General features: G+C 36.2%; 1 protein-coding gene across 2 annotated transcripts in view; it reads left to right on the top strand.

Moving 5' to 3' along the window:
• The first annotated feature begins 1,094 nt into the window (after positions 1 to 1,094).
• The window catches only part of Pus7 (pseudouridine synthase 7), a 137,137-nt gene continuing 122,559 nt past the window's right edge, over positions 1,095 to 15,672 (top strand). For both annotated transcript variants that reach the window (XM_083140504.1, XM_083140503.1), the window contains exons 1-4: positions 1,095 to 1,238; positions 8,816 to 9,169; positions 10,593 to 10,681; positions 13,665 to 13,777. In XM_083140504.1, the coding sequence (XP_082996630.1) occupies positions 8,835 to 9,169; positions 10,593 to 10,681; positions 13,665 to 13,777 (537 nt within the window). In that variant the 5' untranslated portion in view covers positions 1,095 to 1,238; positions 8,816 to 8,834. The remainder of the gene's footprint in view (positions 1,239 to 8,815; positions 9,170 to 10,592; positions 10,682 to 13,664; positions 13,778 to 15,672) is intronic.

The raw sequence follows: 15,672 nt of genomic DNA, 5'->3' as shown, positions 1-15,672 counted from the left end.
CGGGAAAGTAATAGTGTTCAGCTCCCAGATGCTAGGTGAGCATTGCTCGAATACTTAATGTGCCCCAAGTGATATGATGATCGTTATGTGTGGAAGCATTCTCTAAGCATCACACTTGGCATGCTTGATGCTCTGCTCTTTCCAGAAAAGGAGGACATTTACATATTTCTAAAAAATCCGCCCGGACGCCGGACAGACACCTAAAGAGGAGGACATGTCCGGATACAAGAGGACATCTGGTCACCCTAGGTAAATGCTTATTTATAGACTAAATAGGCCTGTGTCGCTTGTCACTACGGTATGAATCACTGCTGTCGCGTGTCGCTTCGGTTTGAAACTTCACTAAGAGACGTACTTTACACCACAACACAATACGCAGATAAAAGATCAACATGCTTGTAACAAAATGCAAGTCGTACAAATCCTTTCTTCGTTCTGCATGTATCCACAGGTCTCTACGTCCTTCGGAAACCTACGAAGTGATACTTAACTCAATAAATTTGTTCCCGATCGAACTGTGCAACCATATGCTACACAGCTTACACTCTATTTCCTTGTAAAAGAATCTTTACTTTGCCCTCATATTAACGTCCATAGCACCTTAAGCGTAACCAGATGTTCGAGGGGAACCAAACGAGTGCGCATGCTCCGCAGTAGCTCCGCCTTTAACACAGTTCGTCATCAGATCGTATACATTTTGAGTAAACAAGCTTACGCCCTAACCTTATATAATTCTAATAAACTTGCCAGGCGTCGAATAACATGGGTACCTGGGGGAAACCCTGGGGGAAACCCTGGGGGGGTAAAGGCGGTCAGGGGCGTGATGCTGATCACATCGACCCCACTCACGACCGGATCAAGAAAGTGTGGGGCGTTACCCCCACACCCCCTATACCCCTATACGCCTTCATGGCGTGGTGCTATGCACAGGGGAACACTTTACTTTACTTTTTTTTTTGCCAGGAACTGACAACTGAAAGAACAGAAATATTGGCCAAAGTCGACAATCTTTTGTTTGACAGGGCCAGAATAATAATAATAAGAAGATGAATGAATGAATGCTGTGCTTCCGCTGTATTCTGTGATCTGTCTGTTTTGATTACATGTGGCAGGACAGTGTGCGTATTTAATGTCTGCGTTTAATGTTGGCATTCGTAATCAGTAAAACACGTGTTGGGACCTGTTACTTAGGCGAAATATGTTATAATTGTGAATAGTGACCTGATCTATACGAAATCGTAAGAATATATATTTTTTTCTACGTTCTACATCTTTCCATCACACTTGATACACCCGTTCTTTGATAGAAACCTGGCGGTTTACCTTGCTTTAAAAACAAACATGTTGGCCTTCCAAAGATGTTTTATATATTCAGTGTTTTTTTTTCTTTGAAGAAAGGTTCGGTACTCTTCAAATTGTTTTGTTCTGGAGTTCATCCTATAAAAAGGTGCCGGCACGGCGTATTCCCAGAAAATAAAAGGGGGAAAATACTGCATAGGCATATTCACGAATGTACGTATGAAGCTTACACGAAATGGTAACAGTTTAGTATATCGGAGACACATTTAAATCGAATATTTTGTGTTTCACATGGTTCGTACTTACCAATTGTGTATTGCGGAACATAGTTCAAGGTGCCATTATGCTTTTTACACGAAACAAAATTTTTCACATACATAGTGATTTTTTTTATTCCTTTCTTCGCTTCCGTAACACACAATGTGGCGGGCACATCTTGACTCAAGTTGTGGGTATGCAGTGTTTCCAACCTTGTTCACCGAAAAATATCTACTATCGTGTTCGTCACGTGTGCAAATTGTACCTTATGCACGGCTAGCTGACAGATAGCCCCACGAACCATTATGCACGGTAGCTGACTAATTGCTCCATGAACCATTTCCAATAAGGTTAGGTTAGGCAAGCATAGTTTAAAAGAAAAGGGGGTTGGGAAACACTGACAGGGGCTTACATCATCAAACGTACGGAACATTTGGTTCACGTAGTCTAAAGTAATGGAGGTAAGAGCTTTTGTGCATTGGAGAGATCTTTCTCTTGAAAAATACATGATTTCCCGGCCAAATATATTCCACGGTGAAGGAAAATACCTCGACGAACGTTGGAAACCTTGGAGAAACTAATTTCCGTAAGTAGTTTCTTCTGTAAAAATGAAGAAATGTGTCTCCGATATACTAAACTGTTACCCACAAAATTATTTTTCTTTGCTGAAAATGTGATGAGTAAGGGCTGGATTTATATGCACTAAATAAAGCCAAAATATGCGCTAAAGATCTTCAAAACAACCTATTTTTAGGTTCTGTACACCTTAGCAGGGGAAATAAATGTATCAGTAACTCACTGAACGCAATTATAGAAATGAAAGTGTAATAAATTGTGCATTAAAATTTCAATCTCCGCGAAACATTTCTAACTCGTTGATTTTTAATATTCGTACTTACCGATTCTGCATTGCGAAAGTTTGTTTTACATGGAGTTTTGCTTTTTAAATGAAAATATTACCCACTTTCGACATATCAAGTAATTATTGTTCGTTGTTTCTTTGCTTCGGTAACACACAGTATGGCGGTAACAGGTTGACTATCATTGTCGATGCAGTTTTTTGAACCTTGTTGACCAGAAAATACCTAGTAACATGAACCATGCACAGATAGCCTCAAAAACTATTCAATAACCCCACAAACCATGCATGGCAAGTTTAGGTTAGATTAGCTTAGGTAAGGCAAACATAGGGTAAGAATTTACAATATAGAGAAAGTCTCCAATTTCGTTAATTATCGGTATACTAACTAATTTTGGCCTCCTAATCACGAATCTGTTGTAAAAAACCCGGGGTCACGTCTGGAAATTGTACATTTTAATGAAAAATTGTTTGTTAGCCCCAAAACCATCCACGAACCATTCACACGAGCTTAGGTTAGGCCTGTTAGGTTAGGTTCCATTAGCACTCATTTCACCCCTAAATTCATCGAAAAAATAGGGATCGTACTAGAATTGAACATCATAAATCATTTTCTTGTAAAACAATGGCATGGTTGGCCACAATGACAGGAGATTACATTTTTGTTCGTAAAACTACGCTTAATCACCTATATATAAAATAAATCAATCGGCTTTTTTTTCAAATTTTCAGACGTGAGCCCCGGTTTTTTTCAACAGATTCGTGATTAGGAGGTCAAAATTAGTTAGTATACCAATAATTAACAAAATTGGAGACTTTCTCTATATTGTAAATTTGCTCCAAACATAGTTATAATTGTTGTTGAACATCAGAAAAATTCTAGATATTTTATGTGAGGATAACATATATTCTGGTTTTTCACCGTGCAATTTCACGACGCATCCTGTACACGTCATGTTTTCGGAAGTTCGTACTCAAAAAATGATGCACATTAACATGCATATTTACGTACATTCTCACAGTTACATAACTGTGTGGTTGGAAACACTAACCGGGGGTTACGTCACGAAATGCACGGAACATCTGATTCACGTAGTGGAAGGTAATGGATGCAAGAGCTTTTGTGCATCGGAGAGACATTAACGTTGAAAATACATGATATACTGACCGGATAAATTGAATGAAGGGAGAAAACACTTCCATGACCTTCCTAAAGTCTACAAAAACTCAGTTCCGTAATGTAAATTTGAAGAAATACTTTTCATGGAGATAAAAATGTAAGCAATTGAGCTATTTATAACCACCAAAAAATACTAATTTACAAATGTTTTTAGTTTCATGTAACGAAATGATTATAATACTGTATTACACAAATTTCTTTTGTAAGGATGTCTAATCGACCTTTCTTAATAGAAATATGGGTAACACTTTCATCTAGTCAAAATGGATTTCTTCATTTTTACAGAAGAAACTACTTACACAAATCACTTTCTGTAGCATTGTTGAAGTTCCCGAATGTATTTTCTCTTATTGTTTTATCTTTTTTTAGCGATAATTCATGTTTATACGTATAAAAATATCTCAATTGCCGTTGCTTCCATGTACTTCCTCTACGAGAACCTGATGTTCCGTGCGTTTGATGACGTAACCCCCTGTCACTGTTTCCAACCACCCCGTGTTTTTTCAAGTAGATGACGTGACCCCAAATTTTAACTATGCTTGCCTAACCTAACCTTACCGTGAATCGTTATACGACCCCAAATTTTAGGCATTAGCATAATTTCAAACCTGGGGAAAAATAGAAAAATAATAACACGGAGGTAGGTATTTTTTTTGTTTAGAAGGTTGAAAACACTGCATACCCACTCCAAATCGACAAAACACAAGCACGACGTGCGATGATCCAAATTGGGTGTCACGCAAGCAAAAAAAAGGAACAACAATAATTACTCGTAATGTGAAAAATGGAGATAATTTTGTGAGAAATTCATAATTACACCTTATAGAATGTTCCGCAATGCAGAATAAGTAAGTAGCAATGTTAAAAAGGATGAAATTAAAGGAGTTATATGTGTTTTGACTAGATGAAAGTATTAATGAAATATGTACGATACATCGTTGAAAAGGGTATGAATCAAGGATTACAGAATGTAAAATTTAAGGTGACGAAACTATTGGAAGTGGAAAAAAAGGTATATATTAAGAATACCGGAAGTATCTCAGATTACTTTCAAATTCGGCATACTCACTAATTTTGGCTTTGTAATCACGAATCTGCAGTTAAAAATTAGCGTTCACGTCTAGAAATAGCAAAATAAGCTTGCCAATTACTGCTATGCAATAACGTTTAAACCATGTTTCTGATATGAAGACGTCTTCCTATCCGCACAACGGACTTGCTACCGTAGTCATTACACAACGTTGCTCAAGTGTTGTGCATTAATTGAAACCCATTGGATGGAGCGTTAATTTGCTTGTGAGAAATATGGACTAATGTCTCAAATATGCATTTGTATGCACTATAAAACTTTTACCAGAGTAATCCACATCAAGTGAAATGGATAAATTCGTTGAAAGCATGTGAATTTTTCTTAAGGAAAAGAAAATATGCAAAAATCTGCCCCCTAGTGATGAGAGAATAACTCATGTATTTGAAAGGAGTTGTATTAGAGTCAAAAGGAACTTTGATCTTCCATGAGGATTGTGGAGGATATGATAATGTATGTTGCATCATCTGGGCATTTAGTAAATGAAAGTGAAATTGGTAACGGTTCCGAATGTTCAATGATTTTTTGAAACCCTACGACGTCAGGGTTTCCGGGTTTCAATCCTGGCCTGGATGTTTGTAAGTGTCCATTCATACTATCATCAGCCGGCAGTGGCGGATCCAGAAATTACAGTTGGGAGGGGCGAATTTCAGCCGGGTACCTCACTTCACCGAGAATCAGTTCCAAACTACAATTGCACTATTTTATATATAAGCAATATATCGTGCTGTAGATAGGAACCAAGCTAACTTTTATGCTCTAGAAATTAAAGTATTGTTTTACAAAAATAACTGTCCAGGGATGAAATAGGTTGTTTTTATTGTATGTTGTTGTCATATCACAATTCTCCCCTTTGCACTATAAACTGAACTATGGGATATGAGGAGTGAAGTAAGTAAACAAAGATAATGAAATCAAAGGATCTCTGGTTCGATCCCCTTTTGAGGCATATTGCACAAATAAAACTTTACTCAGGCCTGTTACACTTGGTGATAAAATATTGAAGATTTGAGTCTTCAAAATATTAAGCATAATAAAACAAATAGTAAACAAATAGGCCTAAGTTTCTTTTGTTTTACCATGATTTTATCATGCTACGTATGATTCGTACATGATACATACATGATTCGATTATAATTTACGTCTGTTAACACATACTGCAGAGTTTTAGCGATTACTTACTGTGTGTTTCTTTGACATTGGTTTTTCACTTCCATATACTTTTATTTAATCCTGTATTTGGGCACAGCCATTTGTTTACTATTGTCTTAATTACGAACTGCCCCTCCTACCTAGATCATGTGTGAGCATCAACAACACTGTCAAATGCATGAAACACTAGCAAGAATGATAAAATTTTAATAAAACAAGTATGTAACATGAAAATAAATTGTAGACTCTTTAAATTAAATTGTATTCTCCCCCACGATGTTGCAAATGTTTGCAATGTTCATTTGCGGTTGTAGTCTTGACGATTTTCTCTTATTAAAAACCGACGTCAGTCAGCCATCATGAAGACGTCCCACCGACCCTGATATCTCATTTCCATCTCCTTAATGTCCTGATGGAATGTCTCCCTGTTCTTCACGTGGTGTCCCTAAGTTTTCGGGGGAAGTAGTCAAGGTCCGAGTGCAGAAAATGTAACTTCAAATCCATGTCACAGCCGAGCATCTGCAGCTTTTGAAGCAGGCTTTTCACAAACTCTTCGTATCGGCCATCTTTGCCTGGGACAACAATGGAAATTTTTCAAAAAGGTATTGGAAACCAGGACTATTTTTGTCCTAGGCTTTGATTAACTGCTTCATTATCCCTAACCTAATGTGTAAAGCAGGTAACAAAACGTTCTGTCGGTTAATTAATGGGAACTTGGCTACATTTTTTGTACCTGTCACTAGTTTTTCCTTTTGGGCCAATTGGAAACTACCCAGTGTTTGTCGTGGGCTCTACTTTCCCCATTCATACAAATAACATTTGAATTTAGTGTACCCTCCTTTCCGTCACAATAAAATCCCAAACATCTTCAGATCACTGCACATGTACCACTTATGTTAATTGTATTTAATTTTTTCTAAAACAATGGACACGGTTTCATAGGTTTATTTAAGTGATGTTGAAGGAGCAGTTAACGCTGATGCCAGATGATTGTCATAAATTTTTTACACCAAAACGTTCATTTTTTCTGGATAACAGTTGTATGTAAAGTGCGAAAGTAATATTAGAAAGCAAAAGTTCAAAACTATGTTTCTTGCAGTGTTACTCTACCAATATTATCACGCAAGAAATGGTCTCTTTTGACACACATTTTTGTTTCCCTGTAACTTTTACCACATCATGACAGGATAACGTTTTCTTGTTTTCAACCTTTTACAATGTTCATTATTCATATGATGAAGTCATATGGGATGGTGAAAGCTAGGAGGAAGTAGAGGTCGTCATAAGTGATCATTGCTAGTGTGAATGTTCCTTAGACTTAATGTTTCGATGCATTACATATACATTTTTCAAGAACTAAGAAGATAATGTTCATACAAGTATTAACGTTATTGTGTTCTTAGCTCTTAAGAAAGCTGTACATCGGAGGGTTGAGGAAATTTTAAAGAATTAGTCACTAAAAAGAAATGAAAGCTTTTATTTATAACATTATTTGTAATATAGGGCTACTATAAATGAATCATTTGGTTTGAAAACACTATTATCCAAAGTATTGCACATACAGATACTTTAAAAAATGCAGTGTTTTGAAATCAAATGAAACATTTATAGTAGCCCTGTATGTCCGGTTTTATATAAAACTTTGGAAGGCAAGTAATTGTGCACTGGAATTGCTTTAAGTTTCAGATTTTTTTTTTTTTACTGATTGCAATGTCAGTCCTGATATGTCATCTTCATCTGAAATTAATATCTTGGAAATTGGCTTTGCAACATCACTAATAATTTTCCACTTTAGCCGTAGGGGACTGTTCACCCACTGTACCCCCTTGATAATTACATCGAATATTTTTTAATCAACAGATTTTGATGTTTACATGATATAAAATTGATTCGAGAACACAAATAATGGAGATATTTGATCCCAAAGTATGGCTCGCGTAAGTAAAAACCGCTTGTAGGCACTCTCAAATAGTTAAAGAACACTGCAGAAGATCACACGATCAAACTTATCACTCCTAACTTAAACGTCAAAAATTGCTATCAACAACACTAAACCTAACCTAACGACGTAAACTTATAAACACCAATAAACCTAACACCCCTGACGATAGTTTCCCTTTTATTTTGGTTTCATGTTTTCAGTCCTCCGTGTTTGATTTACTTTATTTTGTAATACATTTATGAAACTGTAGGCAATGTCCCATCAGCTGCCGTTGGGTGCTACATTCACTTGTGAAGCCATTGGCCTCTTCTGCTCGATTCTAAGTTAACAAAACTTACTTTACTTCACAATAGCACATTTCTGCGAGCTAAAAACAACTCAAAATGTTCATAAACAACATAATCTTTATCAACCATGCAAAAAATTTCACTTTCTGAAGGGGTACAAAGTAGGGTTCACAGATATTTCAGAAAAAAGATACGGGACACTTATTTTTCGAAGCTACGATGCACAATATGTCCTTCTTCTAACAAAATGTGTTATATCTTGTTTTAAAGCTTGACTACTGAATGTATCTGCTATGAAAAAATTAGGATAAGGAAACTTGTGTTTATGATGCTTTTCACACTAAATGACATTAATTTTTATAATTTTGTGCAGAACACAAAGTCAGTGGAGTTTAGTCACCCTCATAATTAGATTCTCTGCAATGCTCCTAAGAGTGTCTTATTATTATGGACTATGTACAACCGTAGCACAGTGGCTTAAACTTCTCTAGTACGAGTGAAAATGTAAAATAGTGAGGCCTGGTTGACTTAATAATTTCTATTGTTGAAGTACAGGACAGAAAGCTGTCCCAAGGACTTTTGTCGGAACAATGGCACACCCTTACAAAAAAGGGACATTCTCATATTTTATGGGACGTCTGGGAACCCTAGTACAGAGGGTCAAGTGTACCAGCCCTAGTACTAATTCAACTTTGGATGCTATAATTGTTTCATATCGGAATCACACTTACACTGATTATTTTTTTTTCAGTGCACATATTCTTGCTAAGATGGAGTCAGAGGATACCAAAGAGGACAATGCAGAATGTATAAATCCTGACTCCCTTAATTCCACAGAGGAACAGAAATCTGGTCCTGCAAATGAAGTTGAGAACTTGGAACAAGATACGAAGAGTGATGATGATGATAAGAGAGATGAGTTCCGAAGAAGATGGAAGAACAGGAAAATCGAAAAATTCCAAAAGAGAAATGAAACTCCTTTGCGAGATAAAGTATTACCAATTATTCTACCAGCAAATTCCCAGTTTAGGGTGACAGAGAAAGATGTTGGAATTACAGAATTTGTTGGTAATCATGAGGGGTTCAATGGTGTAATAAAAGAACGGTAAATATTATGTGTTACATTGTACATTTTGAAAAATGCTTGCAATTTTTTGTGGCATTATTTGACATCTACTCAAGGATTTTTTTCTTCAGACAGCAGTGCCATATTTATCATTATTATTGAAGTTCAGACATAGAATAGTGTGTGTATAAAACATGATAATGTGGACAATTAAAGTCCTTCAATTGACATGATTTTATTCATGAATTCTCCAATTTTTAAAAAGTTTTCTAAGAGAAATCATAACGAATTTATATGTAGTAAAAATGTGCTAAATATGTAAATACATATTTAGTTATTTTCACCAGAATATGGAGTTAAATATGGACTTAGAATTGTAAAAATTTACCTTTTTAATAATGTAAGACACTACATGTAATACAGTACTCTTACATTGGCATTAATTGTAAAACAACACAAAATGTGTTTTCATTTTCTGTTTCCAAAACCATGAATAACAAAATTTTGTTGTAAGTGTTCGAACGTGAATTTCGTTCTGTCATCTCTTAAGATGGATTTATTTTGACTAAAACTGTGATCAATATCGCAAGGAGTACTATGAGTATATTTCAAAATCTCAATGTCTGCTGAAGTTAAGTCCAAGTTTATCTTCACACTTGACTAGCCTTACAATTTTTTTTTCATATTCTGGGTTCTTATAAAGAACATTTGTAACAACCAGGAGCCAATGCTTGAGCCCTCATTTTCTCTGCTTGACAACAATTGTAAATATACAGGAATTTCAAGTGGTTTACAATAGCAAAAGGAATCAGTTGGAATGGGTTAAGAAAAAAAAAGCATTATTGTTCGGATGACAGAAAACTTGTAATTAATGCAATTGGAGGGTGTAAAGGAGGTCGTAAACTTTCGTTTGTTTAATGTCTCTTTGCACTTCAGTTATTCACAAGAAATTCACCCAACTCTTTTGGTCACACGAGGACATATAGTTATTGTGCAAATATGGAGTATATGTTGAGAAATGTTCTGAAATATGGAAATAATATGTAAAATTAACTAAAATGTGAGCAAAAATCTAATATATGTACAAATATGGAAAATAGAAACTGAATTTTCGAGTCGACATGCCATGATCCGCAAAGATAATACAAAATAGAACTGATTTCAGCTTCATACATAAATATGTATTTACATAAAAATACATTCCCTGCTTATAATAGAGAAAGCATTGGAAGGTTCCCTGCGACATAAAAAATGATCATATTTTTTAGGAGATATGAAACATTTCTACTTGTATTTCTTGTGGGCTGTGTTTACATTTAAACGCATTACTTTTACTAGATTCTAAGGAGTAACTTTGATCATTCAATTTTGAATATATCTGATAATTTAATATGAATTATAATTATTGTAAATTTTACAGTAGCTTAAATTTATGTTTACATGTACTTATGATATTTTGCAGGTATTCTGACTTCCATGTTAACGAAATAGACCCTGATGGTAAAATTGTCCATTTAACAGACCTCTCGTGTCCTGTTCATGAAGATGTAGGTAAGCAACACAAATAAAAGCACTTTATGAAGTTTGTTGACAACAAAAACAAATTCTGCATTTATCTTATGCAAAGTATTAAGTATTTAGTTCAGAATCTGAGTGATTTATTCCTTACCTTAATTGATGTACTGTTTTTACTCATGTATAATTCCAAAAAAATTGCCCCCAAAAAGTGGTTCGCATTATGCACGGAATAATTCAGGAAGCCAACATTAAAACCATGCATGTTTTCACTACGTCACTTTATAACACATATATATCAACAGGCACAAATACAAATTACCAGGTTGAATTTCTTTAGTAATATTTTTCTGTCAAATAAATACCAGGAATTGTTCATTTTAAAAGCCCTTGTAAAAGGTATGAAAGAAAAAAATTTGGTGTAAGTTGGTACCTAATTGTCACGTAGCGTTTTGGCATCTGAAACACGTTGTTTCGAACGAGCTCATTTTTCTTCAAAGAAAGCACCGCAAACGGGTTGCTGAAGACATGCTTCAAAGAGCCAATCATAACAGCTGATGAGACGTGGGTTTATGTTTTTGACATGCAAACCAGTCAACAAGCTTCAAAATGTCACTTCAATAACAAGCCAAAACTAAAAAAACACGTCAAAGTCAATCAAAAATCATAGTCATGTTGACTTTTTTTTTTTTTTTACTATTGTTGTATTATCCTCTCGGAATGTCTTCCATAGGGCAAACAGTCAACAAGCAATATTATCTAAGAGTTGTGAGGCATTTGAGAGGTCCCGGGTTCGGATCCCGGTTGGGCTTGGTTGTTTGTGAATGTCCATTCATCATTTCATCACTCATCCCCATCTTCGCACATTAGCCAAGAGGCACAAAACGCGAAGTAAAATAAACTAAATCAATCAATCAGCATTTGGGAGGGAATGTTCGCCGGAAAAGGCCAGATTTGTGGAAGAACAGTTCTGGATTTTGCACCATGATAATGCTCCATCCCACACATTGATCCTTGTATGCGAATGTTTGACCAAAAACTCAACGAATGTCATCGATCAAGCACCATATTCACCAAATATGGCCCAGTGTGACATTTTTGTTCCTGAAACTCAAATTACTACTTCAGATGTTTTGAGTCGATTGAAGCCACAAAACAAAATTCGCAGAAGGAGCTGAAGGCCATACCGAAAAGTGCCTATAAGAAGTATTTCAGCAACTGGATTATTCGTTGACATAACTGTATCACATCAAGTGGGGCTTATTTTGAAGGTGACAAAATAAATTTGGATGATTAAACTAATATTTTGCAATTCCTGGTATTTATTTCACAGAGTAGTATAAATGTAAAATTGCCATTACCCATGATTTTTCACTTTGTAATGGAACGTTTTGCGACACCGAGAAAAGCAGTGCTGCTCTGTTCTGGCAGAATTCAAGCTTGCATCTTCCATCACAAGGGATGTGTATCAGCGGTATTTATCTGGCGAGGATTAATGAAAACTAACTTCACGAGTGCTGCAAATCCATAACATAATTTTGATCTCCCTTACAAAAGTGAAAGCTTTGGGATGGTAAACACAGTGGAGGGAGAGGGAGGGAGGTGGCGTGGGTAGGTGACTCATTGTATACACAAGACAATATTATCCTCTTGCTCCATATAGCAACAGGTAACTCATTGAATAGGTATGATGTCATTAATGCTTGATCATAGCAACAGCTTTATGATCTACAACTAAGAAAGACATTTCTTGAACCTTGAATTGTCTGGGCATTATATATGAGATATAGTTGTTTGTTGCTTTTCACCACCATAAACCAGGGTGCACATTATACATGCGTAAGTATGATATGTAAGGAGATAACTTTGGTTTGGTTGTAGGATTTTTTAAATTTATTGTTAAACTGATAGCAAAATTACAGTCGTTTCTTGGCCAACGGATAGCAAAATTACAAGTCGTTTCTTGGCCAATCCCTGGTAGGAGCTCTCAATTTTGCTTTTGGCCCAACATCATGAGGACAATTGGGGAGCAGTTTTAATGGCTCTGGTCTAGAATGCCAGAAAACAGCAGAGATGAGTGACCATATAACAACCAATGAAAAGCCATTTGGCAGGTCTTGGCTCTCAATGGACTCTTTCTTCATATAGCAGTATGATAGTAGTGTTTAAAATAAGTCACAAGCTATTTCTAGAAACATCAGATTTGTAAAAATGTGAAATGTATGAGGCTGAACCTGTATCTCTTTCAACTGATAGCAATTCCAATATTTTTACCAATTCCCATCAATACAGATGTTTGAGCATTGTAATCTAAATTTCTTCAAAATATCATATCAGTCTACTAGCTTTCCTTTAGTTATTCGTAAATTCACAGATGGGATGAACATAATATGAAAATTACTGCCATTTATACACAAAATTAATGACAAATGCACATTTTTATAATTTTGATAATATTTAACTCTACAAAAGTGTGTTGCAGCAAGCACGAACTCATATCGGACATTAAATTTGAACCAATGCTGCTGATAGCGACAGTATTGGTTCACATCAGTAACATGTGTTGGCTCAGCCATAGAAATTTATCTGTATTCAACTGATGCACCATGCCATTATCAAGCCTTCCTGATGGTGTAGCGGTACTACTGTAGCCTTGCAAACATGGGGTGCCAAATTCGATTCCCTGTGAAGGAACTGCATACAGTTGTTTGGATGCCACATGAAACTGTAAGCCTAGTCCTAATCAGCCTATCTGAGTCAATCTCAGTAGTCTCGTTCCTTCCTCCTCTTCCTTTCCAGTTTTTATTTTTTATTGATTTTTCTTGTTATATGTAATAGGCCAATAGAATTCAAGCCATAATTGTGTAAGTTCCTTGCTTCTTCATTCCTTAGACTGCCATTCTTGTATATTTCATCTGACCTTTTTTTGAATTTCTTTTTGCTCTGTCTTTCAAGACAATTTTCAAGTTGCTGTTAGACGAATGTTTTTGAACATGGAACATTTTTTTGTATTTTACAGAGGAACATCAAAACACACAAGAGATAGATTGTACTATTTTACCAGCAGAAACATTAGAGAAACTAAGGCAGATATCAGAATCAGAAGATTCCGATGAAAAAGTAGAAATTGATGTGAGTATTACTTCGAGGTTGAAGTTCCTTCTTATTGTGTAACCTTAGACATTACTGACTGAAATTGCCATGAATTTATCTCAACATGTTACTGAAGTATCAGCAATTCAAGGTATGATGGTGTCTTATCCTCTCGCTGAGTTAAGCATGTGCTCAACAGTAAACTGTTCATACCATCGCCGAATGGAGTTGGCACTCTGTGCATCTTTCTTGAACTTTGGTCTAAAGTGTCGTTGCACTGTTTTGACCGACTGATATGCATGAAATTCAAGCACAGCATAAACTTTTTCAGTGCCTGTCGCCATCTCTACTCACTGCTGTGTGCTGGGCTTTTCTGACAGAAATCCGAAACACACCTGCAAGAGAAGAAAACTTTTTACTTTTTCTACATTACTGTAAAATTTCATGGCAATATGTGAAATATTATAGCTACAGCAAACTCATGAAACTGTTCCAATCATTTGTAATAACCCTGTATTTTCTCAGCACTAGCTTCAGGTGTGGATAATCATTTTTGAATTTCCAATACAACATTGGATCCTGGTCAGTGGTCACATGGAATAGTCGATTCAGCAATATATTGTTGTGTTTCCGATTTTGAGATAGGTTGATCCTCTGAATGAGAGTTTGCAATAATTTTATCACAGAAACTTCACAGTTATAAAGATCCATAACCTAATAATATAAAACTTATGAGAAGGTAAAAGGTTACATTAGGTTAGTATTATCAGTACCGGTTTAAATATCTTGTTTTTGCTGATATATCAATTTTTGCTGATATTTATACATCTTAAATCGACACCCCTATTACTTTCCATTTCTCATGTGACAACTACCAATGTTATGTCTCCCATGTTGTGGTAGGTGCACACTCGATGTTCTTCCACAACCCGTTGCTTTGATTGTTGATTCAAAATGTTCCAATAGAAGATGAAAAATCGTGGGAAACATCCATTTACACTTGGTTTATGTAGCTGTCGGAATTATTCCATGTATAACATGCACCATGGTTTTTTGTGGGGGATAAAAGTGTGGAATATGTGCATGAATACCCATGGTACAATTTATTATTTAGTTAAGCAAGGCGGCAAGAAATGTTGAATCATCATCATCCTTTGCCATTTCCTGCCTCTGCACAGTGTTCAATTCTCACAATCTAGCTGGAAAAGATTCCTAAGACTAGTTGTCTTGTCCTCCATTGATCTTATTAACCTCGTTTCATAATATTTAGCCATGCTTGGTATTGCTGTTACTCCTGCGCACTAATTTTGCTACCGAGAGTGACATAGAAAGTTATACTAATCAGACTACTTTCTGAATTTCGGATAGTCCTTATAACTGAAGTACTTTAGAATAAAAAAAAATATTTGTGTGGTTGAAATGAGCTGGAAATGAGCTCACGCTGCTGCTCCCAGAACTGTCAGATGCTGGTATGGTGGAACTGCCCCTTCTTTGGAGACCGGATGAAAGCAGACCTAGAACTGCTGGTGACAGTGCTCCGGACTTCTTGAATGGGAGTTTTTGGCACGATGATATTACCGGATCCGAGGATGCAAGCAAAATAAATGTGCCACAAATCTTCATTTGTTGCTATGACCTTCCCTGAACTTCCTAATGTCCTTATGTCTTACCTTTTGTACATCCTCTGACAGCTGCCCGATAGGCAGGATGCAAGACCGAATAATGTCTGCACCATGTACTAAAATCTTGTGAACTGTGACAATTCTCCCTGACTTCAGTTCCGCACTGGATCTGCAACTGCCTTGTTCTTCGTCCTTGGGCCACTCTCCTGGAACAACTTCGTAGGATGACCTGGACCACATCCACTGGACGTACCAGGAACACATCCGTATACCTCTGGTGGAAAACTGATTTGATCATTGAGCCACTGTGCG

Source organism: Lepisma saccharinum, chromosome 18 (assembly GCF_977018435.1).
Source record: "Lepisma saccharinum chromosome 18, izLepSacc3.1, whole genome shotgun sequence".
NCBI classification, from domain to species: Eukaryota; Metazoa; Arthropoda; class Insecta; order Zygentoma; family Lepismatidae; genus Lepisma; species Lepisma saccharinum.
This window is presented reverse-complemented; position numbering and strand designations above follow the sequence as displayed.